Source organism: Centroberyx affinis, unplaced genomic scaffold (assembly GCF_046629955.1).
Source record: "Centroberyx affinis isolate AG114_WGS23_722 - 3 ecotype Tasmania unplaced genomic scaffold, CSIRO-AGI_Caff_v1 ptg000743l_1, whole genome shotgun sequence".
Taxonomy (NCBI): domain Eukaryota; kingdom Metazoa; phylum Chordata; class Actinopteri; order Beryciformes; family Berycidae; genus Centroberyx; species Centroberyx affinis.
Genome location: NW_027279356.1, coordinates 162501 through 189279, shown reverse-complemented (window position 1 = coordinate 189279; position 26779 = coordinate 162501). Strand labels below are relative to the sequence as shown.

Here is a 26779-nt window from a genome sequence, read left to right as displayed (position 1 = left end):
AGAGCCGCCTTCTGACTTGCAGGTCGTTGTTTCCTGCAAGTGGGTATAGCCTATATGGATGTGAAACTAGCCGTGGGTCAAGTTGTTTGTCTCTCCCAAAGTTGCATGTTCAACTAGATGAGATGCGCCCGCCCTGCTGACCACGTGGGGGGCTGCAGATTGACAACTTTGACTGAGCGAGACGATGAAGCGAGTCAAAGCTTTGTAATGCTGAACTTGAGAGCAATTATTTTAATATTGTAGGGACGTCATTGTGTTAAACCCTAGGGATGGCAAAGTGCCTGCATCTAATGTCACTGCAACCAGAACTTCCAAACCCGCTTATCGACTGATGTTCTGGGGACAGCTGGAACAATGACGAATGTGTTTGGCCTATCTTTCGTCACTGTGATAAATGATCAGACGCAGGTCGCCAAACTACCTTTCTCAGACACAAGTCGCTTTTAATGCCTTTTTCGATGTGGCTTCCAGATGCATTTCTGGCTATTTTTGCTTAACGTTTGCTCTCCATAATGATAAAAAAAAACAAAAAACAACTTCTATATCAAATGTGGAGACACTTTAAAGGCTGAACTGTGGTAAGTGCCCATACCTTGCCATTCCCAATTGAAGCCCCTGAATTTATGTCCCGTTTATGGAGAAATATCCAGAGCCCGTGGGCTATTTTCGCGCGCAATGCAGTGAGGGCGATGATCCTCACCCCGATCAGTGTACTGAGATTGATGCAGTGATCAAAACAGTTTAATATAGCTAATCGTTTACTCAATTTGCAGTCTATTCCCAACTCCTAATGTAGAGCCAACTGTTTTACAACGAACCGGGCTGGAATCTCAAGCCTTTTTTCAGAGGGAACGAATGTTTTCCATGTATTTGAAAACTGCTGATAATTTCAGCAGGGTTACCACACTACAATTACGGATCAAGGTTTACAATGTCCCGGTAGGCCTACCACGTTGGTCCTCGGTCGCCGTTAGAGGCAGCCAACTCAAGTGGACTGTCCTGAGTCCAGTTCTAATACAACAGCTCTTTACTGCCATCCCATGGCTTGAGGCGGCTACTGCACCACATTTGACCAACTACTAAGACATGCCACTCACTTGGGCACGTAAACAAATATGGCCAACAGAATTTCCTTTGATCTATTCAAGTTTATTGAGAAAAAGTACACAATGTTACTGCAAAAGTTACAAATCCGTTCACAGTGAAAAAGGAAACAAAAATTGCACAAATCAACAAATCTTATGTACAAAGATGTTCTGCCCACAACAGCTTTTATGTCTCTACAATGCTCAATAAATTAATACTAGTAAAGATAGGGACACCCCGAGTAAAACATTTCTCAACCTGTTACTTCAACCACCACCAATGCTTCACAATGGAGCAAAGACAAACATGCAAACAGACAAAAACTGATTATGAAAACACACACCAAAAAAAAAAAAAAAAACTCAGTTGCACCAGTATACGTTCAGAAGCTACAGTACATTTTTAAACTACAATGGCAAATAAATAGCAAAAATGAGATGAGTGGGGGTGGGGAGGGTCATTAAGTCAACAACATCCCACAGATGGAGACATACTGGTCTATGAGTGAGAGGTTGAGAAACACTGGTTTAGGACCGGGCAGGGCAGGGCAGGCGGACTGATACAGTCGGGTAAACTGCAGCTCTCCTGGAGAGTCAGAAAGCAGAGATTGGCACTGTGCCACCATGATAAATGTCATGGTGACAGCCAGGTAATGATCCTGGTTATGGGTCAGAGGTTTACAGAGGGTTCAGGAGTTCAGTCTCTTTTGCTGCTACTGCTGCTCTTGCGGTAGGGGGAGAAGAAGGGATGTCGGAGGGCCTGATCCAGACTGAGGCGCTTGGCTGGGTCGTACTCCATCATCTTCTCTATCAGGTCGAACAGCTCACGGTGATCCTCACTCTGGGACATCATGTATTGCTGATGGGAGGTGAGGAGGGAGAGGAGAGGAACAACAAGCCGGAATCTTTAAATCGACTGTCATGAGCTCAATGGTTCTGGTGGAATCACATTTTTGGTTGCTTTTAACAGTGGTTCTATGTATAATGTGTGCACTGCTATGATATTTTAAACAACATAGCTTTCATCTATTTGACTCCCACCAGCACTTCTCTTCTTACCTTGAGTGGCTTGCAGTGTTTCCTGACATATCTCCCAGAACTGCTGTGTGCATCCCAGTCCAGCTTGTACCGGTGGACATACCGCCGTTTCCTATACAACACAGAATAATTAGCCAGCAGAACTCACTCCCAACTCATTAACAAGCACTTAAGCACACCATATACCACTCAAAAAACAAACATCTTATAAGATGTTAGGGAAATCACATTAAATGACGTTTTCTTCCATATTTTTTTCCCCCATACTGATAATTGTCAGTGGGCTCTTGCCTGGTTTTCTGCAGCAGATTTGGGGGGATGGGGCCCAGGACTCTCTCCATCATAGCGAGGTGTTCTTTACTGTCATGGGTCTGAAGAAGAGAACAAAATGAGCCACTTGCAGACCAATACAGTGAATATCAGAAGAGAAATACTTGTGGAGAAATGTCTGTGTTTTCTACTGCCACCTACCTGGAAGAGAGTAGATCCGAGGTAATACTCAATGAGTATGCAGCCCAGGCTCCAGACATCACAGGAATGGTCCCAGCCCAGATCTGAAAGAGGTACATTAGCTAAGTAACAAATCACCACCACATGACTTCCCTTTAAAACCTCTATGCAGAGCTATAAAACAGATGCTTACCCAAAATGACCTCAGGAGCGCGGTAGTGCCGTGTGGACACCACAGAGGTGTGGTGTTCATGTTCATACGTGGCGTTCCCAAAGTCCACGACTTTCACATCTGCGTTCTTCAACGTCCGTTCATCCCGTTTCTGAGAGAACAAGAAAACATGCATGATACTCACACAGACAGAGCTTTTGGTCTTTCACTACATCAGCAGGCATGACTTCTGAAGACAAACGTTTAACTAAATTAAGACTTACCATTTCAGCGTTGTACTCAATGTCATACTCTGAGTCAATGAAGAGAATATTCTCAGGCTTCAGGTCAGTGTGAGTCAACTTGTTTTTATGCAGAACTGAAACACAAACAGAGAAATTAATAGAAGCCACATAGAGTACATTGTAAAACACGTAGCTTTGCCAGACTTTGATCTGTGCGTGCGTCCATTACTCACATCGGACAGCTCGGACGACCTGGTAGGCCATGTGTCTGATGTTCTCTACGGGGAAAGGCTGGAAGTTGTTCTCCTTGAGGAAATCATATGTGCTGAGGCCAAGCAGCTCAAAGGCTATACAAACGTGGCCATGATAGTCAAACCAGTCCAACATGCGCACGCACGCACTGACAGGGAGGAAAGGTGTAGAAGGTTGCAAGTAAGTTTATCTCATAGCAAACTCGTGACATTTATTTAATTTGTGATGACTTCACAATGTCAGCAGGCTTCTCATTTCATGCAAATACTATGGAACTACTTACTATCTCCTATCACAGTCCAGGGAGTTCATCTGCTCAAGCACCTCTACCTCAGACATAGCTGCCTCACGGTAGCGGTCTATGTTTTTAATGATCTTCAGAGCCACACGAGCTCCATCGCTGAAAATAACACAAAAACAAATATTTTCCATCATGCGGGTGAAAGAAAGCAAGCATGGTAGAATAAAACATTTAGTGAAAAACATTGAGCTATCATGAATATCATCTCCTCTATACTTACTTAGTGTGATCAATGCATTCCACGACCTTCCCAAAGGCACCCTCTCCTAGAGTAGACAGAATCTCATCTACAGGGAATGAAGAGGCGAAGTTATAACCACAGCACTGAAAGTGGGGAACACACTGCCCTTTGGCTGGCTCACTGCCTGACGTTACACGCCTCTGTTCAGCTATGCTACAATAACAGGCTTCTGAACAGAGACCACTGGCATAAAACTCAATGCTCATTATGTTACACTGCAGAGTATTATCTAGCCATACAATTTATTAAGTCTACTGGCCCAAGTACATTAGCCTCTAATTTTAGTCTTTGCAACTGAACAACAATCCAGACAACAAGAGAGAGTGAGAGAGACAGAGTGTGAACAACAGTAGAAAAAAGGTATATATTCTATACATCTCGCTCTCAGCATGTCTCCACTGTGATAGATGAGGTGACCCTCGTCATCATCCTCAACACTCCTGGATCTTTTCCTGCTCCTGCGGTGATGGCTCCTCCTCTGCACCGGGACGGCCGCATTCCGCCACCACATCAATAACCCATCATCAGTCAGCACCAGGCCACCACAACGCGACATCATCGTCATTCATTCAACCAGGCCAAGGGGGGGAGGTGTAGGGGATGGATAGATTCGGCCCGTTCAGTAACACCGCCAGGCGAATGGACGGAAGGACGGAGCAGCAAATTCAAATTCAGCCCCACCAGAGAAAGGCAATTGGGCGGCAGCCACCACATAGTGTGTGTTACAGAAGAAAAACATGGCAACAAGATTTTCAGATGAGAGACTTTCTCAGAGTAGTACAGAAAAAATTTTAAGTAGATCACAGTCTTTCTATATGTAGTTTTTGGTAACTCTTCCTTTACAGTTTTATCTTTACTATCAAGTCCCATAAAAGCCCACTAGGATTTCAGAATAAATACTGGGTCCACTTTTCCCCTTCCAATATTCTTATCAGCACTCACTATCCTTTACTCCTTGAGCTGCTAAGTCCCCTGTTTGGCATTACTAGAACTCATACTTAATACTGAGGAGTAGGACACACACAGATACAGAGAGACAAAGAGATAGGTGTTGAGCATTGGCTGAACACCCGTGATAATGACCCTTTCGATTTGGTGGTGTAGAAAGGAGAGAGGAGTAGGGGGGAGAAGGAGGTTCCCGTACCGAGTAGGAGCTGTGGTGAGAGGGGCTACGTCTGCGCCCTCGGTCTCTGTGCCTGCGGCTGCGGCTACTCCGCCTGCTGCGACCACTCCGACCGCTGCGCCCAGAGGACTTGCTGTAGTGGTGCCAGTCACGGTCCTTGCAGGTACCCCCGCGACTGTCCTCATCATAGGCCATATCCTCGCCGGTGTCCTGAGAACCCAGCCTTTGGTTCAGACTGCGGGTCTCCAGGTAATGCCTGCAGTCAGAAAACAAAAACACACACAGATCAGAAACAGGGACTTGAGAGCCTAGCTCCTACTCTGCGATCAAGCTCTGAAATAAAGAAGACTGGATGTGATGGTGCTAATGGTCAGCCTACTGCTTGACACCCTATCCTAGAGCCTTTTATGTAACATTTTTAATTAGCAACATACTGATTTACAGCCACCAAACACCTCATATCCTGCCCAATATGAGAGGCTGTGGTTGAGAGGAAGTTTTATTAGTGGGATTATCACTCTAGAAATAGGACTTTTATGAGTATGCAAATAAACAAGTAGTGAAGCAGATTCTGGCACATTTTAGCTTTAAAAACAGCTCCAGCCTAAGCAACTCACCATGTGAAAGCACACCTTCCTTAAAAAAAACATGCAGCTTGACACAGAGCCACATTGGCAGATTTGAGGTGTGAAGGATTGAAGGCTGCTGAAAGCTTTTCAGCACATTCTGCTGGTGGGGTAATGTGATCTGAGATTCTGCGCCATCAAAATTCTGCGTACTCCCCAAGTATTAAACACCTAGATGGCACTCGGACACTTACCCAATTTTCTGCCCATCTAACATGCCCAAATCCCCAAAAATTCCTATTCCTCATATAAGGCTCCGCATTGTCAATAGTTCCTTATATAGGCTGTTGAACTGGTCTTCCAAGATCCTTATTATTATTTGCTCGTCAAGGTTGTTGTGTGCCCTCCAAGCGCCTTCAACCCCCTTCATGACACCCACCCTACACGTCATGTTAGCACCCAAGCATCTAAAAAAGATCAGGAAACCCCTAGAGCCCTAGCACCCTGGTGGTGTCGGTTGTCTTCCAGGAAAAGGTCTGCCTCCCTACTGAATTATAATTAGAGTAGATCTGGAAACGTCCAAAAAGGTTGAATTGCAAAAGACCATAGTTACTGGGCAAAACTTGGCCAGATGGAATTGAAATTGCAATTTGACTGTCTGAAGAATTGTGCTATATATTATGCATGCACTCTGCATGTGCAGTAAATTGTTGACTAATCTGAAGCCCCCCAAACCAGTTGACCAATCAGAAACCAGGGAAGCAAGAGGAGAAGTCAATGGGACATGTTAGAGTTGTACTGGTAAGTGTACATTTTATATATAATAAATTGACTTAGGCTATTTATTAACCATTAATGGGATATAGGCTCAGTTTGTTCTTTTGAACTAGATCAGCCAAAACAACTGTTTCTCTCAGGTCTCTCCCAGGTTAAATCCAACTTCCTGCTCCCTTGTTGTTGTTTCTCACATTAAAATGGCTAATAGATTTGAGCTACTAGACTGCATGATAAGAAAAAATCTCTATTTAATATAACTTTCAGAGTTCAAGATATTCAGTATAGAAAATTGACAATATTTTCAGTCAAAATCGTTGCACCATTCTAGCTGATATTGTCCCATGTTGAGATAGTAGATAAATGTACAACTAATTTTACTTAAAGGGACAGTAAATGTAATTAAATAAAGTATACAAATATGTATGGAGAGTTCTGAATATCTCCAAAACTTAACCAGAGTTCCAAAAAAGACATACATTTTGGTACTCCTTCTGACAATCTAATAATTTCTAAACTGGCTATTTAGTATACCTTATGAAAATGGAAAAACCTGAGAAAAGTTTGGGAATGTGTATGGGAATGAACATTTACCCATCATAGGTCTTGTTGTTATGGTGTTGTTTTCGGGACTTGTTCTCCCTCTCGCTGCTATGCGAATCTCGTTTCCTTCGCTTGCGGCTCTCCACCCGCTCCTCCCAGCTGTACTCGTCGAGCCAGACACCCGGAGAGCGCATGCGCTTGGTTTGACGCATCTGAAGGACATGAAAAATACGTCTAATTGACATAACCTGAGAAACTATGGTACTCCACAGTAATAAGTGAACTCATCCTTAGAGCATCACAAATCTAACGCCGTGTTACTGAAACCCTGGGTGCTGATCCAAAATCGGTAATGGATTTGTTTTGGAGAATACCCAGATGTTAAAATTTGTGTGCAGGCAAAACAAGCTTAGCATAACACTGCTCAGCTCATTTCCCAAAACGACAAATAGGTACATATGAGACTGATCTGGAATTTCTAGCAACACTGCAGTTCTAACCACAACTACAATGTAGAGGCCTACATCACTTAGACACGGATGTTGTGCTTGTAAATCATTTAAGAACAAGGCGTAAATTGGTACTGTGCAATCAGCAGGCGGTGACTGAATTATTAACGTCGTAAATAATCTATTCAACACTGAAAATGTTGGCGAGCGAGAAATGTAAACTGGAGTTATGAGGTGGAGCCTACGTTACGTTAACGCCTTTCTCTCCGCGACTGGTTAGGGCCTTTAACGTCTAAACATCGTTCACATACGATTACATCATCCTACCATTTATTAACTACCGTCAGAGTTTATCTTCCACTAATCAATGTTATCACTTCAATTTCGTAATCTACGAGTCACGATCTAGTGGTTCGAATAGTTCTGTGTTGTGAAGTTGGACAGATAAAGCAAAAATAAAGCAGCTAATGCTAACATTAGCTCGCTGTTGATCTATGGCCTACGACGGTAAACACTTCGGCCTAGCCACCGCCACTACCGTTCCACTAGCTTAGCTAGCTGACTTAGCTTGCCAACCAATAGTGTTGAAAACAAAGTCAGTTAACAATCTAACGGAAATACCCACTCCCCAAACTAAGATCGCTAAACAACGCCGCAGCCCAATATACCCACTTCATACATCCGAGAAAATAAATGCGCATGGTTAAAGCTAGTTAAATCAACAACTAACAGTTAAACAAACATATGCCATGTCGCCAACCCAGCACGAGACGTCGAGCTTCGGGAACGCTAGCGAGTAACATCAAACTCACTACATTAAACGTTAGCTGACAATAATATCATTGTTTTTGACACCCCTTGGGCCGTTAAATGAGTCCTTCTCACCTTTCTTCAACAATAACGTACTTCACGGGAGTAAATTTAGCGGTTATGTAATGGAAATGAACAACAAACTAACAAAGAAAATGGAACAACTGGCTAACTAGTCGTCTTCAAAGATGGCGAGTTTTGCTGGACTCCGATAGAATCTTCTTGAAACCATGACGTAACTAAAAATGAACACGCCCACTCACACGCTTGGGATTGTGGGTAAAGCATGGCTGCGCCCTGTCCTGTCAACTGTCTTTGGTGCTGTTCCTGAGGAGAAATCGTGTTGCTTACTACGGAAATGTGAAGCCGAAGGCAGGGGTGAAATCTCAAACTGGGCTCTCTACAAACGGAGTATATTGTAAGTGACATCTCGCTAAGGCAATTTCAAGATGTCGGAAAACACCCCAAAAGAGAATGGCACTCTAAAGACACTGCCAAGGACTGCAGTTATCGAAATGATGGCGGAGAATTTTGAAAAGCTGCCTGAAATCGACAAGAAATTATTCATGTATGGACCCTTGTACCTGGGAGGAAATGGTGCCCTTGCGGGACTGGTAGCCAACAGCTTATATCGGAGAGCGCTGAATGTCACGCAAGGACGCTTCACGTCCGGCATGCCGATGGCCGTGCTTCCCTTCCTGACCACCTTTGCTTTGTACAACGCAGCGGTGTCTAAACCGTTACTGTCCGGTGATCTGAACTGTCCCTCATGCGCTCTGATGCGGGGTGCGCTTGTCGGCGTGGTCGGCGGGGGAGTGTACCCCATCCTGCTGGCTCTGCCTGTGAATGTAGGCCTTGCGACCAGGTACAACACAGCTCCGATGCCAGAAAAGGGAAATCTCCTCCGGTTTTGGATGGACCTTTCCAGGCCGATCCTGAGGAGGATGAGGGCGGTGCTGCTGCTGCAGGCCCTCTTCGGCACATACCTGAGCTCCAGACACTTTGATACGTACACCAAGCTGGTTAAGATAACGTTTGGCTCCAATGTCGAGGAGCTCAGAGAGTAAAACTTGGTGCAAATAAACACATTATTTTGCATTACTGTTGTAGCGTTCATGTGTCGTGGGCTTGTATTTGATATTTTAAAATCATGTGTGTCGCACAGACTCATCCTGGAATAGGTGTAGCCTATATTCAAATAAACGTACAAGAATAGCCTAATAAAAACTAAGCTTGGCCTTTTAGGATTCCCTCAGTATTTAGAGAAACAGATATTGAGCGTGAAGATTGAAAATCCCATACAGCAGAATCGATATAGAACTTCTCCTGTCATTTCATGTTTTGACTGCGTTTCAGACATATGAAGAGGAATGTTTTGAAACTCATTATTCCATACACAGAAGACCAAAATATTGGTGTTTTTAACTGAATTGATCACTATCTTAATCATATCTGTTGTCTAAGGTCAGTTTGTAATGAAGTCTCTTCATTCGGTTATTTTTGTATGGTGACCCAGCATTTCTCCACACGTGATTGGACTGCAGATGGAAATCATGTAATTAACCATGTAACTACACGTTATGAACTGTTTGTAGAAGAATGTATAATGAACCAAACTGCCAGGGGAGGCACATCATTTCAAAGTTCTTGACTGTGAATTTTGGTTAATGCAGTTTTTGTACAGAGGGACAAACCTTATGCATTGGCTGAAAAAGGAGAGAGAATTGAGTATCAAACTATACAAGCCTGATGTAAAATAAAATCAGCGGCAGGCCGGTCACCTAAGCATGGTTTACTTAGGGTTTTTAGGAATCAGTCAGGAATTTTGCAATGATGATGGAGCCAGAAGTCTGTTTGCTGGGCATGTAATACAGGCCTAAAATGCAGCCTGTCTTGGATTGCTTCACAGAGTCAAACAGGAATGTTTCATAGAAATTTATCCTCAACAATAACACTGATTGCCCTCCAACCCTTGGACTGCACACAGTGATGGGTGTGTCTGTAAGCAAATATTCAAAGCTGGGATTTAGCAGTGCAAGGACACCATGAACCAATGTTTAAAAAAGGAGCAGAATTGAAGTCCTGTAGGCTGCTGTCATTGAAAACACGTGTGTTCAACATGGGCAATTTTTATTAAAACATCTCATCACCTTGAATTGCAGGTTTGACATCACATCTCTGGGTCTCTATAGCCTTAACTTATCATCTGGGGAATGTGTTACAGAGAAAGCAAGTTTATCAATAAGGAGGCGGGAGAATTAACAAAACCAGTTTGTTATCAAGAGGGAAAGGTGCTTCTTGGGAGAAAACACTGACATCGATCAATTAGAGCAAATTGAATCAGACTGTTTCTTAAAAGCTTATAATTACACAACTCCCACTCCCTTCCCCGTAACCCTCCGCTCCCACCCCGACCCTTAAGGATAGCCCCTGAATCACAACAAAACTGCCAAAAAACAAAGTTCAATGACGATCCCACAAAACAATAAACTACAACACATTTCAAGTCAGAGGAACCTGAATTGTCATAACAACCAGTGAATCATATGGCACAAGTTTCCCTCTCTAGTAAAACAAAAGACAAAGGTCTCCAGTTCCTCAAGCTTGTCCTTCCACCGAATGAAACAGATGGTTTTCATGTATTCGCTCAAAGACATATTGGCATAGTGATCATCATCACTACAGACTGTGTTCCAGGAGTAGTCGTCACAATACTTCAGTCTTTTCCAAGGTGGAGACTTATAATGCCCCTTTAAAACGCCCCTTGTAGCATGCCATTCGACTTTATATCCAGTAAAGGAAAGGTAGAATAAAAACTATACATCTGTCAGCACAGAAATCTCCATAAATATATCAGACAACTGAACGTCAGTCAGAGAAAACTTCCTGAAGAGCAGAAAGATGCGGGGTAAATGTCATCTGTACACAATCTACACCTAGCCTGGCTCCCTATGTGACTGTTTCGCTATAGGTTTCTTGTTTGAATGGCACAATACATTTAAAGAGTAAACACATTTCAGTTCATACCCCCCCCCCCCCCCAACTCTCCCAAAATAAAATAAATAAAAAACACAGAAAGAGATGAGCCATACCCTGGTTTCAACAGCCATTGACAATCTGAACAGACATGAATGAGTGAATGAACAAATGCCTCATCTGGATGACACACACACGCACACGCACACACACACACACACACACACACACACACAGACACATGAGATAAATAAAATGAGATGGACTGGTCTTCCCACATACTCAGTAGCCATTTCCTTCAGTGGACCTATAGAATTCGGCAGCTGATTTGGGCTAGCCAGCGCCCTTCACATCATTGTAAGTCATATTACAGTACAGTACAATTAAGGGAAACAAAAAAGTAGACAAGGCTTTGGACCAGAGAGGGGAAGAAGGAGAGAGAGAGAGAGTCGAGGAGCAAATACAAAAACAACAATAGTATCAGTAGGAATTTCATTTTAAAAAGTGGTTTTCCCTGTAACTTCACTCTCTATGGTAGTAAACATTTCCCCACAGAGTAAACAAACACCAAGGTGGGGGACAGCTGTATCCCTCTCCACCATACTGTACCCAATCATTAGTAAGTTAATATACTGCAAAGGCATTTTTGCTCCACTTTCTATAGCTTCACTTTTTGTCGACTCAGATCTTTTGATGCGTTTCTTTTTCTTTTCTTTTTTTTCTTTTTTTTTACACTGTGTTCTTGATGAATCCTGTTCATCGTTTTGCTTTTTTTTCCTGTCTTCTTCTTCTTCTTCATAGAAAAACACCTAAGTACCAGCTAGGTTCCTTCACAAGTTCATTTTAGTGCAATGAGAACACATGCTCCCTCGCTGGTGTGAGGGTCAGCTGCCGCCAGCGCCTCATGTCTTCCCCAGAACGTTGGACCTGAGGGCGGGAGAACGGAGACGTCAGGCGGGGAAGATTCACAAAGGAAAGGCGTGTTGATTGGACACCGGACATTGCCTCTCATTCCTACCTGAGTGCTTTCCATCTGTCCTTCTCCACCTGGTTCTCTGGACTCTCGCTCTCATAGGACGCGAGGTAGAGTCCTGGGGAAGGATGAGGAGAGAAACAAATGGGAAAAGGAGTAAAGAAGAGAGGTTATTAACTCTGAAAATAATTCTATCAGCATATGATGAAGGAGTGCAAACAGCATGATAGGTTCTCACCATCCTCACTGAAGATGGGAGCAGTGTGGAGGTAGTGTAGGATGGCTCTATCCTGCTCAAACGGACACTCCACCTGTTTCCACGTCATGAACTCCCCAACCTGCCGCGCCAGCTCCACAAATTTCTACAAAACAATATTAAATATACATTGAGTATTTATTTTTAGGATGATTAAGTGAGGTCCTGACAGAGGCGAAGGCAGGGTCAGGGGAAAATAAGCCTCACCTCGAAGTTGACGTGACCGTTGGGCAGCCGATTGGCACATCCTTCATTTAGGAAGTAAATATCTTTGATCAGCAGACTGAAGAAGGGAATCACAATCTGAAAACAGGCAGAAAGAGAGAGGGAACATTGACGTGAAGATAAAGAGAAATAACCAAATGGATGCCAACATCCTTCCAGGTTGATAACAGATGCAGTGCTGCAGCCCTACCCTCTCCCTGTTGCTGTTGGCAGTCTGAGAGCGATGGGCCGCCCCCCGCAGGGCGGTTCTGTAGTTGTAAAAGTTTCCGGTAGGATCCATCTGATGCTGTCAGAGCAAACGGCAACACATAATCAACTTCCAAGCTATTATCTGCCCTGTATTGCTCAATCAGCGAGTGTTTGGTGTTTACCTCGAGAATGAAGAACTTGGCGGTCTTGGCTTTGCCCCAGGTCTTCTTCAGCCGTGACACAGGACTCATGTTCATACCAGCTGCAGGAGGAAAAAGGATTGCAACTGTTGATACAAGGTCCTGCAGGAGCTTGTCATAGTGGTAATACAGGTATTGTGAAATAAAAGACTCACAGATGATGGCCATGAGGGAGTTGAAGTTTCCAATGTTGAAACACTCCCTGGCCACGTCGATGAAGAACTCTATCACCTGGGCTCTCTGCTTCTTCTTCGCCGGCTAGACAGACAAATTCACAAACTGAATTATTTTGTACTTGTACTGTTCTCAATTTTACCTTTTTTTTGCCATGTGTTTTGTTACCAATTTCTGCTTATTTTTTCTTTGTGCAGGCCTATGTAATACAGCCTGGCCTAATTAAAATTGCCACACGCACATCTTGCTCTATTCTTCACGTTGGCCAGGAGTGCAGTAACACAAAATAGCCATTAGGGGGCAATAACACACTGTGACAACTACACACTGCCCATTTAACTGTGAGCCATATCAACAAATTGCCTTAATCTATCCCTCCTCTCACTGGTGTGTTTATTTTTAAACCCCTTGTGAGTGGAGTTAAGAATGAAACATTATTAAAATATGAAAAGTATTCAAATTACCTATAATTATTGCAAGCCTTAAAATTCCAAACCAGAGCTTATTTAAATATAAAAATATGCAAATGAAAAATCTAACTGCCATTTAAATGTTTTCAGTTGTACGTTTCAATGAGAAATCTCCAGCGATCAGGTGCAGCAAATAGAATATACAGTCTGTGTTGAAGACATTAGGAACAGCTTTCCAACGTTCAGTGGCACTCCTTTCTGCATAATCCATGCCTCAAAATTTTCAAGCCTTAAAAATCCCTCTTGAACTTGTCTCCTCTCCTCCCCCTCATCTTCATGTCTACTTAATGATTTAAGTGCTTTTCATCCATGGTTGGTCTATTTTGTGGAGAGAGTGAGTGTTCCTAATGTTTTGTACACTTGTATTTTCGCATCAGCTCATTTTTGGCATAATAACCTACGTCAGTTCTGAATGCTGCTTGTTTCTGAAATTGTAGATTAGAATAAATGAGTTGCAGCTGTACCAGCACTTGAAACTCACCATGCAGATCTCAGTAGCTACCAGGTAACACAGTCTGTTGAACCACCTGACATAGGCTTCCAGGTTGGTGGTCTTCTTCTTCTGGTCACTGAAGCACGGCTGCTAATGATACACGTGCGCGCACACACACACACACACACACACACACTGTATGAGTATAGGAAGTGCTACCATAGGGAATTCCTCCATCCTAATTAGCTTCCTATCTACAGGCAGACCCCCTGTGTGAGTGTAAATGACAAGGACAGCTAGCTGCGGACGGAAATAACACAATCAATGGAGAGCGAGAGAAAAACATAGGAGGAGGAGAGAAGGAGTGGAGAGAAGCGAGAGAGACAGAAAGAGAAACAAAGTAAACGAGCGACAGAGGGAAAAAGAGAGAGTGAAAGCAATAAAACCGTTACAACACAGAGAGGTAGAGACAGATGAAGCACTTCTTTGTGCTTGCTAGAGCTTGTCATTATAATGCGGTGCTGTTTGTGACCTTATAGCCTGCTGACCTTAGCCTGGCCCTGAAGAAGCTAACCCTCTGATTAGACACGGCCACACAGCCCCCATCAACACATGAGACACAAAATGAGAAAATGTTGCTGTGGTTAGATCTGAATAAAGATTGTGGGTTTTCCCACAATCTGTACTCAGATCTCAGATCTGTTCCAATTACATGGGCAGTATTTCCATTACCTTTGGAATTAACCCTGTTTTTAGGTGCATTACTATTGGAAATACCATATATTTAATCATGAGATACGGTCACACAAACTGAAACAGATTAAAATAGTGATTTAGAAATAATTGCTTTTTAATGTGACACTCAATCATAGTTTACCTGAGTTCCATCCAGTGGGTCTTTCTGAACAAAGGCTTGGACAAACTCCTCCGGCCCAATGTGACTCAAATGTTCCTGGAAAACACACACACACATATCACACACAGACCACACACATACACAGATGGAGGGTTCTCACGTTAATATTGCTTTCATTTCAGTAATGGAAAGGCAATCAATAAGGGAAGTAATGACTCATTGACATGACTCAATGGAATCAGATTTCCTCAAACTGACACATGACACTATAATCACTTCTATTAAATCTATTTTTACATCTAATCACATAGATGTAAAAATAAAAGTGACTCATTAGACCCATGTCTCCATATGATAAAAACTGAAACTAAAGTGTGCTGGCATGCAAACACACAAACACACACACACACACACACACACACTGATAGAAATGCAATGGCATCTCATTCTTTCATATCTGCCCCAGCATGTTGCTGAAACCCACTTAAGAAATACTATATTCCTGCATGTGTGTACTGTACTTGTCTCTCTGTCTCTTTCTCTCTCTCTCTACTGTGTGTGTGTGTGTGTGTGTGTGCGTGTGTGTGCACACGCTGTGTGTGCGCATGTGTGTGCCAGAGTGTGAAGCTGTCAGGTCACATATATCCAGAGTGGTTTTATCCCCTTTGTTTGAAGCCCCAGGCGCATCGCTGACTTCTGGGGTGATGTCACCGCTCAGACAAGGGTACAAGCTTACTCAGGCCTGCGGTGGCTCACACACACACACACACACACACACACACACACACACACACACACATACACACACACACACACACACACACACACACACGCAAACCACCCCCAGATACACGTGCCCACATCAAGACACACATGAATAGATTGAAGGCACCATGCATGCAATGTGAGGGATAGAGGGCTTCTTCGTTCATGTATATTTCATTGTGTTTTAAGGCACTCTAGTTAAGCCTTTGTTCTTCTCTAATACAGTGAGCCAAGACCAGTTAGTGCTTGGATAGCTGGCTGGTAATAATCAAGATAATATGACAGAGATCTGCAGAATGCTACAAGATCACGCCTGTTAAGAGTCTCTGCCAATTTCAATACCATAATACCTCCCTTCCCTCTTTCCTTTGTTCTTTCAGTCATCTATTCTCCACCACTCTCAGATCTCTTTCCACTCTCTCCATCCCTTCCCCATCTCAACCCTTTGATGTCTTTTACTTGATGTTTATGTCCTTGACATGGACTGTGTCTCCACCCTCCCTTCGCCATCCTTCTCCTCCATCACCAGCTCACCTCCCTCCCTCCCCCATCCCCTTCCCATCTCCCTTTCCTCTCCTCCCCCTCCGTGCTTGTTATCAGCTCTTACCCTGACCTCTGTCTAACCAACGCCTCCTCCCCCCCTCCTCCCTTCCCTTCCTCCCTTCCTCACCAGCTCCACGTGGGTGAGCTGCTGTGCCAGTGTGTACGGGTCGTTGCAGATGGAGAGCATGTCCTTCTGGATGGGGGGCGGCTTGGACTTGAAGGCCACCAGCTTGTCGGAGATGGACGAGGCGTTGAGGGAGACCTTGACGATGCTCTCTTCCCCCTGGCTCATCAGGGCCAGCTTCTGGCTCAGCTTCTGCAGCACCTGGTTCAGGGTCTTCCAGTATGCCTGGAGGGGAGGGGAGGGGAGGAGAGGAGAGGAGAGGAGAGGAGAGGAGAGGAGAGGAGAGGAGAGGAGAGGAGAAGAGAGGAGAGGAGAGGAGCCAAAAGCAATTTGAGCGCGGTTTATTGTTGCTGTTTTCATCATCATCGTAGCCATAATTGTTGACGACAGAGCATGACAATCATCTTCAAAATCAATGTCAATAAAGATGTTGGCAGATGATAGGTATAATTAATAATATCCACACATAGCGATCACTTTCATTATCAAGATCAATATAATTCTCGTTGTCATCCTCACCATTATCCTCCTGCTTCTCATTACAGTCCTCTACCATCTCTTCCTTCCCATTTTTCTTTACATCCCATTGTATTTAATCTCTTTTGTCCAGCTAACATCAGTTACTGTGGATCACTATATGGCTGTTTGTTTTTATATTGACGACAATGCATTTTTGACAGTATCCAGTGGATTTTGAAAGGGTTTTTATAAGCCCAAGAAGTCAGGGAACCTTTTTCTCAACCCATAGAGGAGCCTGTAAATCCTTGAGTTGAGGTGAAAACATGAAAATCACCAAAACTGGGGGTTTAAAGGTTTTCGCACAACAGTAGTATGCACTATGTCCAGGAATACAGTATGTGTGTCTGTGTCCCCTCCTCCAGATGACTGGTCACAGGGGCCAGCAGGTCAGTCTCTCTCACAAATGACCCAGAGCCACAGCTCCCCCGTGCATGCACACACAAACACACATGCACATGCACACACACACACACACACACGCAAGACACACAGCCAGCTGTAAATAGCAGCACATTCATCACCACCTGCCCTTCCCCTCCTCCTCTCCTCCCTTTACCTCCCTCCATTTTTCCTCATCCTCCACTCTCCATCTACTCCATCACCCCCTCCTCTCCTCCTTCTGCTCTCTGTGCCCCCGTATCCCATCCCCCCTTTATTCTCCATCCATCTCTCTCCCTCTCTCTTTTCCCTTGAGGCTGCAGATAGAGCCACTCCTCTAACGTCTCTCCCTTCCTCCCTCTCTTTCTCTGGCCTAAAACTCTCTTCCTCTCTCTCTTCTGTACTGCAAGATTGTGTAACATGGTGCTGTGGCTGCTCACCCTACAGTGACACTCTGACTCGTCCTCCCACCTCGTCACAGTGGGAGTGACGGTAATTGAATTTCCTCACCCCATCAGAGCATTCTCCACTGCAGCTACAGCTTACAAAGGCTGTAATGAAAACAACTACACCGTGGCTAAATCTCATTCGCCCTATCACTCATCACAAATTGCTCTCCTGTAGAAGATGATGATCACATCTGCATACCTTCTCACAGATTGCTATACCCGCTGAGTCGGTGATGATGACTGGCTGTTAATGCTATAATATGGCAGCAGTTGTCAGCATACCTCGTCGCATGGGGCTATCCTGTGGATGATGTCTTTGAGGTGTCCCACCATCTTCTCCTCCCTGAAGTCAGAGGGGAACGTCTCGGTCCACTCCGTCAGCAGCTGCAGGATCTTGGGGCCAAACTTGCGCACTTTAGCCTGTGGTAGAAAACGTGACAGGGGTTTAGCTCTGCCTGTAGCAAATGACTTGATCAGTGTCAGAAAGTAAGTCATGTAGCATCAGCAAGTTTGCCTATGTACGCAAATGTGTGTGAATGTCCGTGTGCTTTTGTTGTGCCAGGACTGTATCATTCATGTCTAGGGATGGGATGATATACAATATATCGCAATACAAAAACCTGACAATACATATCATGGGGCAGAAAAATGAATTGTGATATTAGCTACATTTTATTCTGCTTTAGTAATCACAAATGAGATGGCTTACTCATCACAATTCCACAAGCTCTCCATCCAAATGATATTATTTTCACTTTGTAATGACATTTTTAAACTGTTTACATTCTAGCAAGCCAATGCCATTGCGAGAAAGACTGGTGGCTCATTCGTTTGTGCATGCGCATGCAGGAGTGTGTATGTATTTGTGTGTGGTGCAGTGCTGACCATGTCAAGTGGGCTCTGATCCAGCTGCTGCTGTTTGATGCACAGCTCACACACCCTGGCCAGCAGCTCCGGAGGAGGGATGAACAGACGAGCACTCAGCAAGAAGGTAAAAACATAGGCTTTCTGTCAACGGAGAGAGGGAGTCATTTGCTACTACGTTTTCACTTTGTCAATGAAAACACAACAGCTTTCTGCAATCAAAGGCAAGCAGAGCAGCACTTAAAATTGAGACACAGGACAAATAACCTAATTGGCTGCACTGGCACGACCGCTATAAAAATGAACTAGACTCTCTGAGGGAGTTCATGATGAACAGGCAGTGTGACTTTTCTGTTGGTGCCATTTACCTCGGGGTAGTAATCAGCAGTGGGCACCAGGTTCTGGATCAGGGTGTCCAGGGAGGCGGAGGTGATGGGGGGCCCGTCGGCCAGGCAAGCCCCAGGCCCCGGGCCCTCCTGGGGGGCCTCCTCCTCCTCCCCAGGCTCAGCGCAGGCCAGGTGGGGGCTGAAGCCACTGGGAGTGGTGAACATGGTGCCTGGGCACGCAGTCTGGGGCATTCCTGGCTGGAAAACAGAGAGAGAGAGAGAGAAGAGAGACTGTGTTAGGATATGGATAGAATAAGGGACAGCAATAGGGTTGCAATTATATGCAGTGGAATGTCCGGTAGGTTAGATTACACTTGATTTGGTGGGAAGAAGTGTACTGTAGGTGTGTCTCTGATGCACCTAATACATTTTTAGCTATGTAAGTCAAGCATCTTTCTATCCTTCATACTCTCACTGTAGTCTACTAGGCCTCTATCAGCCTGTATTCTCTAGCACAGTCTTCCCCTTCTATTCTCACTCCTCTGTTTGTCCTCCCAGTGTATCGTCTCTTATTCCCTCTCCTTCCAGACTACAACACGCTCATTCCATCCCGCTGACAACGACCCTCTGCCGTCGTCGGGGGATACGGAACACCCCTCCCTCCAACAGCTGCCCCTGTCTCCCACGACGACAAGACAGAGAGGCAAAATGTGGGTCACTCTGTCGCCGTGGAAACTGTTGCTGCCCGAAAGCTATCGCGTGTCCTCCCCTCCTCTCGCCCCGGACGTCTCCCTCTCTAAGAATGCGTTCGGTTACACGTTTTAAAAATTCAACACGCTCCCTTCCCTCAACGGACCAACGAGGCAGCTGTAGCGGAAGGAAGCACTTATGCTGGAGTAGAGATACTACTGAGACAGAGAGTGTTGTGATCCTCAGGGTGCAATTATCATCATCACTCAACATCGCTGGTCTGTCCATCTACATGTAAATAATGAGTCATAACCCCTTGTTCTATCAGTACGTATCAAAACGAGGAAACACAACAGAATGGAATTTCAAGGCAATTGAAAAGAAATACAATATTGTGCCTTAGGTTTTGGGTTCTTATATCGGTTAGGCAAAACCGTGACATAAACAAAGGCTCCTCCGCTGTGCTCCTGCTCCCACTGACCAACCCCCTAAGTAAGTCTGCCAGAAGCGCTCATCATCACCAGAGATCACCGCAGTCTCTGGGTGCCTCCAGGCGAGTTCGGCGGCCTTCAGCCTTTGTGTTTCCTGCAGCAGTCACGAGAAAGGCAGCAAACAAACACAAGACCTTGAGCAACACACAGGAAGTTATTTCAGATGTAAACATTGCCTATTCTTCCTGCTTTCTAGCTAAGACAACAGCCAGGGCCAGGGCAGAGTGAGTCCACACACACACACACACACACACACAGTGGTAGTAACAGAAACATCAGAGCAGAAGAGAGAGCTTCACCCACTCTCACTCCATCAGAGCTCTACTCCAACTGACTTAAAAGTGAGATGTTAATTGTCACAAATGGACCGTAACCTACCAGAGATGATACAGCTCTTGAGGGCAGTGACAGTTCAAAGATAATAAAACTGCTTTCCTCTTCAAGGGTAACTCATCTGCATCAAGGAAAAAAAACACAAATGAGCCATTACTTGCTATCTGATCTCAGAAACGTATGGCAATATCAGCTATCGTCCCAGGCCAGTGGAAGAAACATGGGAACGGTATGGTTTCAATGGGATGGCTTTGTCCTGCGGTGACCTTCCGGCCCCCTTCCCCCCGCCCAACAGCCTCCCTGGTAAACTGGTGTCACTGGTCCCAAGGGGGGGAAAGGTCAAGCACACTACCGTGCGGGACTGCAGTGCATGTCTAGAGTTTCCTTTGTGAAGGGCTCAGATTTCCTTTGTTCTCCCTCAGTCGTGTTACACATGAGCACTTATTCACGCACTTGTACACACACGGACACACGCAGACACAGGAACGTAAAAACAAAAGGCTGGGGGGGGGGGGGGGGGGGGGGAGTCACTAGTGGTGTGGCTGCCTGTCTTTCTGTGAAAGCTGCACACCCTTCCTTCACACTCACACCACAGCCGCCCCACAGCCACATTTCTCTCATAATATACGAGGTGCTTAAAGCGGGCTGACATCTTCTTGTCTGGTCCTCACAGCGAGGATCGCAGCCCCCCTCCAGCACAGCACTGTGACACACTGACATAAATAACCTGCGCCAAGAGGAGAAAGGAGGTATTTCACCGAGCAGACGACACCCACTGATTGAACCGTCACGGTCTACTTACCGAAGCTTGACCAGACTAGACTACGTTCTCCTCTCGCAGCAATCTGCCATAATTCCCGTCCGACAGAGGAAAGCATTTATTTATCAGGGAAAACAGACAGTCTTACACACACTCCAGCACACAGACAGACAAATAACACATCTCTGTGTGACTCTCACGAGATATCTAAATGCAAGGTAGAAGATCTTCCATCTAGATAGATCTTAATTCCGCTTTTAAATGGTCTATTTAACAGGCTTGCCAGGGATTGAAACATATTACTACCATTATCGGTCCCAAATACCAGTCTAAAATTTCCCTAATGCCACTTTTAAGTTCTTTTCCTCCCATCAAAGTGAATGTGACTGTGTGGATTTGATTCCAAAAGGGCAACCCAGCGTGTCCTTGCAGTGACCTCCTTTAGATTGGATTACAATAGGCAGCCACTGACTAGTCTGCCAGATAGAGAGATAGACAGATCTGACCGACCCTCTATACCAACACAGATACAGTAGGAAAGTGCTGTGGTAAGCGTTTTGTGTGATAGGCCTGACAGGGAAACAGACAAAGCCTGCTCAGCTCTAGGAGTCTGTGTGAGTAAATCTACAGGTTCATCTATGAGTCACCACATGCATACAAACACACACACACACCTCTGCTAATGTGTATTTGTATGCATGAGTGAGAGTGAGTGAGAGAGACAGTTTATGTGTGTGTGGTACGTGCCCACACTATCAATGAACGTCTCTATCGCTCGTCATCATCTTCACTCTCCTTTCTCCCCACTGCTTCCTCCTCATCTCTCCTCCCCTCCCTCCAGCATTTCTCTGGCTCTGATTCATCATTTCATCACAGCGCTGCGTCTCTGTCAGCCAGTGTCTCACGGTCTGCAGCTTCTGAGCAGAGGTCAGTCAGGTAACTCCCCTACACACATGTACATCTTACGCCGGACCAGTCATCAGCGTCTGTGTATGACACACTGAGGCCTTGCTTTCACTGTAAAACTGTTGTGAAATGGATGTCAGGTGTACTAGCGGGAGAGTTTAGAGCACAAGGGTTTCACAGAGAAGAGGGCAGATGAGGCGGTTTATCATGCAACTTCAAGTGTTACATTTAGGTTAAAGTGGCAATCCACAAGATCCTGTTTTTGTTCTTTGTTGTTCATTGCTGTGCTCTTTTTGCACTGCACTTCCCAGAGATCACTTTTGGTGCATCTCAGTTCTTCTCATTCCAAACAATCCGTTTTGCTTTATCCGTTGCTGTTACCAGAAACGTAAAACGCATCACCTCCTGAGGATTTTTCCCTGGAAACACCTACCTGACTGTGAGTATCAAGTGGGTACAGGCCGAATCACTATTGTGTTACATCAATCACAAAATGGAAAGTTATTTAAAAGAAAATGTCATGGATTATTACTTACAGCCATAGTGCTAATATCATTTTTTGGTCATAATGAGAACAAAACCTCATAGAGACCAACTATACTCTCTGTATTACTTACTTTCATACCGCATGATACACGCAGCTCCCTCCGAGCCTGTCACATCACGTCACTGTCACGTGAAAAAACACGTAGAGAGACAAGCAGCTCAGAACAGGTGAGTGTAGCGGTGTGTGCTCTAATCCCCCCTGAGATCTCCAGCAGCCAGCCAACGGCAGCCCTGCACTGTCTAGACAGCTGGGGGAGTGTCATTGTTCAGGGCCCACGCAGCGTGTGCATGTGTGTGTGTGTGTTTGGTCTTTTGCCTCTGTCAGGCTGTTATCGTTGCCATCAGGGGATCCGCCTGCTTTGTTCTATCAGGATTAACAGAACGCCACTGTCTAGAGAGTCACACAATCTTTATCAGCACCCTGGACGGCCTATGTATGTGTGTGTGTGTGTGCTGTAAACTGGAGGTGCACAGCCACTGCGTTGATGAAACAAAGGCATTCTTGACTCGACTGAGCAGCTTGAAGCTGTCAAACAGCTTCCCGACTCTCTATTCTTCCTTTTTCTCTGCCTGTTTTCCATTTAGCTCTCTCTTGCTCTCTGTGAAACCTGTTCCCCCACATATACAGCGTTACTCACACTTACCTGTCCAGGCTGACGGTGAGGCAGAGGGAGTGTGTGTGTTGCGCGTGTGTGTGTGTCGAGGAGGACTCGGTGACACAGCTGCTGACTATCCGTTCAGCCATTCAGGAGTTAAGGGGTTAATGGGTCAGGGCGATCGGCACTGGAGGCAGCTCTGTATTCAGACTGAAGAGGGTCATTCAGAACAAATCGAACCACTGTCTGACCTCTATCATTAAAGAGCCAAAGGTCGAAGGTGAAGAGTCAAGGTTCCTTAGAGGGGGGCAGAGGGAGTACAGCAGCGGCTTTGTTTGCATCCAAGGCCACTCTGGGGTCACCGTTTTAATAATGCTCTGTTGCTTGGCCCAGTTTCAAGGCTAGAAATAGGCTTTGTCCTTAGTTAGGGACATTTAAAACAGCTTTTAAGAGGCAGATTTTTAAAAAGATCCATCAAGGCTGCCACAGCTTATTCCGATTCATTTACACTGCTGTCCATGTCAATTCATCATCATCCAAATGCAAGGTAATATGAGGACAAGGGGTCTACATCCCAGACCCACTTTCCATCTATTGTAGCATAGAAGTACTGGACCCTTCATAAGTAAACAACTCCTCTAAGGGCTGAGCTCTATGATACTAATGGTCTGATTCATAGAGTTTATGGCTGCCATCTCTATACAGAAAGGATATGACATATTGATACTGAGAAACATTACAGTGCAAGAGTGAAACCTAAGCCCTGATGCAACGCTATTCTTAGCAGAGCACATCATCACAGCAAATATCCGGCATGGGTACTGCAGCAACGTTTTGTTTTGTTTCGCCTCTGTAGTGGCGTGGTTGGTTTTTGGAGATCTCAGTTCCAAGGAAGAAGGTAAAAAGGTTGAGGTAAAAAAAAAGTCACTTGCATCCCCGCATTTGCTCGCTGAGGGATGCGATGAGCGGGAATGAGGAAAGAGCAGGGGTGAGGAGGGGGTGAGAAGGGGGTGAGGAGGTGATATTCCTCCCCAGGGCGCTGTGCAGACAGTCTGGGCTGTCTGAGTGTTGAGACTCACTGCACTTCTCTCCCTCCTTCACAGTCTCCCCTGCTCCCTCCTCACCAAGCAAATTACATACTCTAACACCTCTTTTCTAATTTAAGATCTACTCGTTCACTCTATTAACACATTATAATTTCAACACTTTCTCTATTTTAAGATAGTGCTCCAAAAAAGCGTTTATTTTTGGTCCTGACACTGTTTTTGCTCGCCTTAGTGTATTGCTGCTCTGGCCTACATTATCCAGGGTGTTCTTTGAAAGCGGTAACTCTGTTGTTTACTTGAGTTTCTCGCGCTTTTGAAATAACTGAGTACCTTTATGATGACAGCGAAACAGAAGAAAGTAAACACCTCTTTGTCATCTAGCCTCTCTCTTCCCTCTCGCCCCTTTCTCTCTCCATTCCTCCCTCCTCCACCACCTCCCTCTCCACGCATTTCCCAAAGTACCCAGTCAGGATGCCTATACAGATGGCCCTACAGCAGCCTGCTCTCCCAGCGGGAGCTGCTGGCATGGGGGGGCTTTTTGGCCCTCTGCCCCCTCCATCCTCCCCAGTCCCTACAGGACCCCAAAAGTCTATTGGCGTCCAGAGTGATGCCCGAGGTACGGGGGCAGAGCCAACCTGGCTTCTGCCAAGCTGGCACCACTGACACAGAGAGTGAAAAATACCTCACATATGTCACAGCGCACGCTTTCTAACAACATCAAACCAGCGGACTATTGTCGGTTAATGGAGTGTGTGTGTGTGGGGTGGGGTGGAGTGGAACTGAAAACAAATGAGTTCATTGTGTCTTGAAAAAACACATGCATGCACACTTGCACCCACACAGCAGCCAAACACAGTATTGAGTTACCATGAAGGCATTCCAGCTCCCCACCCATTCCCCAGCTTGTCTCTGTGGTATGACAGAGGTGGAGCATCGCACTCACGGCTCAACAGGGACACGCTCCCTAAATCCCTTTATTGAAATTCCCCTATGGTATCTGAGCAGGGTCAGAGCAACATCCTGGCACCTGTTCCACACCCACATCAGCTCCATCCATCCCAATGTAAAGCTCTTTAGGAATTCTTCTCCATGAACACACCCTGCGTATGAGTGTAAGCAGCAGCCAGCCATCCTCATTCCTGAGAGAGTTTGGACAGTATGTGCATGCATGTGTTTCTTTGTGTGTGTGTGTGTATGTGCATGCATTCATGTATATTGGCATGTGAGAGAACTAAATGTGTCGGAGTGTGTCCCAGTGAAGTCATTCTTCACTGAAAATACAAGCATCTGTCCATTTCTATTCTCCAGGTGTGGCTGTGCTTCGCTGCTGTCTTGCATCTTGAACAATAAGAGAGTGAGAGACAGAGAGAGAGAGAGAGAGAGAGAGTGCAAGGACTATTTATGTTACATGAGAGAGAGAGGCAGCACACTTTTAATCCCTAAAGTCATGCTGTCACCTCACCAAAATTTACATTTAGATGGAATCAAGATCAGCATTACACAAAACAATCACCGTGAGTGAAAATCTGTGCTTTTGAGACCAACTCTAAAGGTGGAGCACCATTACCCACCGACTCCACTTTCAAACCACTTCACACGTGTGAAAAACACATGCCCGAATCTATTTCCCCAGTTTGGGGAGGAGGAAAATGGAGCACTAGACTGAATTGGAGGTCTCTGACATGTGTGTGCTGATGGGACCGGGCAATCTATCATGTTACTTAGAGATAATTGGAGCTGAGCACAGATTGGCTCTTAGCGGGCACGCAGCACATGTCTGAGCCTTGAGTGCCCTAAATCTGTCATTCAGCGTGGTCATATTGCTTTAAAAAACACAGTCATGCATTATTCATAACATTCCGATTTATAACCACCTCATGATGCAACGCTCCTTTGATGAGAGTCAAACAAGAGTGATTTTGTCTCAGTCCTAAACAGGCATAATTTTGCCTGAAGTGCCACTTATGAAGAATTATCTGCTCACAAAGTGGATGGAAGAAGATGGCGAGTAAAAACTGAGCAGAGTGATTGAAAGCATCCAGGAAGAAAGGCTGAATGAGACAATGCCTGTGTGTAACTACTTCAATAGTTCTCATAAGCACTTTTTAAAATGAGACTATTCATCAAAACACCCTCTCAGCGTTGCGTCGTTTTCAATCAACCCTGCGCAATAGCTGCCATATAACGTGAACTAATATGAGAGAGACGGTAACAGATGCAAATCTAATAACCAGACATTATTAATCTCATCATGGCTGTCTCCTTTCCTGATACAGTACATCTATCTGCCCGTTCCCACCACCATGGGCACAGACCATGCCGTGTGTCACTGCTGATGTATGATGTCTACGCTGACTAATTAGTGAGTGTTGGGGGATTACACGGCCTGGTCTGTTCACATCTCACGCCTCATGTGTTATGATATGATCAGAGGAAGGCAGAGGTCAGAAAGCATGCGTCACTCATCCACGGCTAGCTGCCTCAGGTTGGCTACCATCTACAGATGCAATATGGAGGTATAGAGATTTCAAATCAAAAGAACTGAACATGCCATCCCTTCTACATTGGCAGTCGTGCTTCTCGGGCTTCTCGTGATGATGCCTGAAAACTCCCATACTCTTATGGCACTGTAGGAGAATTCAGCTTTCCGCACCCCGGAATCG

At 45.1% G+C, this 26779-nt stretch overlaps 3 protein-coding genes across 5 annotated transcripts in view; 1 reads left to right on the top strand and 2 right to left on the bottom strand.

Annotated features, from left to right (window-relative positions):
* Positions 1-1135: 1135 nt before the first annotated feature.
* Positions 1136-8231, bottom strand: LOC139644455 (dual specificity protein kinase CLK4-like). Its single transcript, XM_071519816.1, has 13 exons — positions 8104-8231; positions 6821-6981; positions 4908-5142; positions 4139-4241; positions 3743-3809; positions 3505-3621; positions 3203-3369; positions 3009-3103; positions 2767-2896; positions 2595-2677; positions 2415-2494; positions 2145-2235; positions 1136-1944 (listed from the first exon to the last, which is right to left on the bottom strand). Exons 2-13 carry the CDS (start codon positions 6979-6981, stop codon positions 1783-1785), a joined length of 1491 nt encoding a protein of 496 aa, XP_071375917.1. The 5' UTR covers positions 8104-8231; the 3' UTR covers positions 1136-1782.
* Positions 8232-8312: 81 nt separating this feature from the next.
* Positions 8313-9199, top strand: tmem126a (transmembrane protein 126A). Its single transcript, XM_071519837.1, has one exon. The coding sequence runs from the start codon at positions 8478-8480 to the stop codon at positions 9093-9095; it is 618 nt and encodes a 205-aa protein (XP_071375938.1). The 5' UTR covers positions 8313-8477; the 3' UTR covers positions 9096-9199.
* A 143-nt stretch (positions 9200-9342) lies between these two features.
* LOC139644466 (ras-GEF domain-containing family member 1C-like) overlaps positions 9343-26779 on the bottom strand; it is a 21690-nt gene continuing 4253 nt past the window's right edge. Inside the window, exons 2-15 of one of the 3 annotated variants that reach the window (XM_071519835.1) lie at positions 20308-20383; positions 18791-19006; positions 18444-18566; positions 17841-17978; positions 16216-16437; positions 14802-14876; positions 13973-14074; positions 13003-13105; positions 12830-12909; positions 12649-12744; positions 12441-12536; positions 12216-12339; positions 12023-12095; positions 9343-11931 (exon numbers count right to left, since the gene is read on the bottom strand). In XM_071519835.1, coding sequence (XP_071375936.1) covers positions 11907-11931; positions 12023-12095; positions 12216-12339; positions 12441-12536; positions 12649-12744; positions 12830-12909; positions 13003-13105; positions 13973-14074; positions 14802-14876; positions 16216-16437; positions 17841-17978; positions 18444-18566; positions 18791-19000 — 1467 coding nt within the window. In that variant the 5' untranslated portion in view covers positions 19001-19006; positions 20308-20383 and the 3' untranslated portion in view covers positions 9343-11906. The remainder of the gene's footprint in view (positions 11932-12022; positions 12096-12215; positions 12340-12440; positions 12537-12648; positions 12745-12829; positions 12910-13002; positions 13106-13972; positions 14075-14801; positions 14877-16215; positions 16438-17840; positions 17979-18443; positions 18567-18790; positions 19007-20307; positions 20384-26779) is intronic. The other 2 variants (XM_071519834.1, XM_071519836.1) reach the window with 2 other exon arrangements.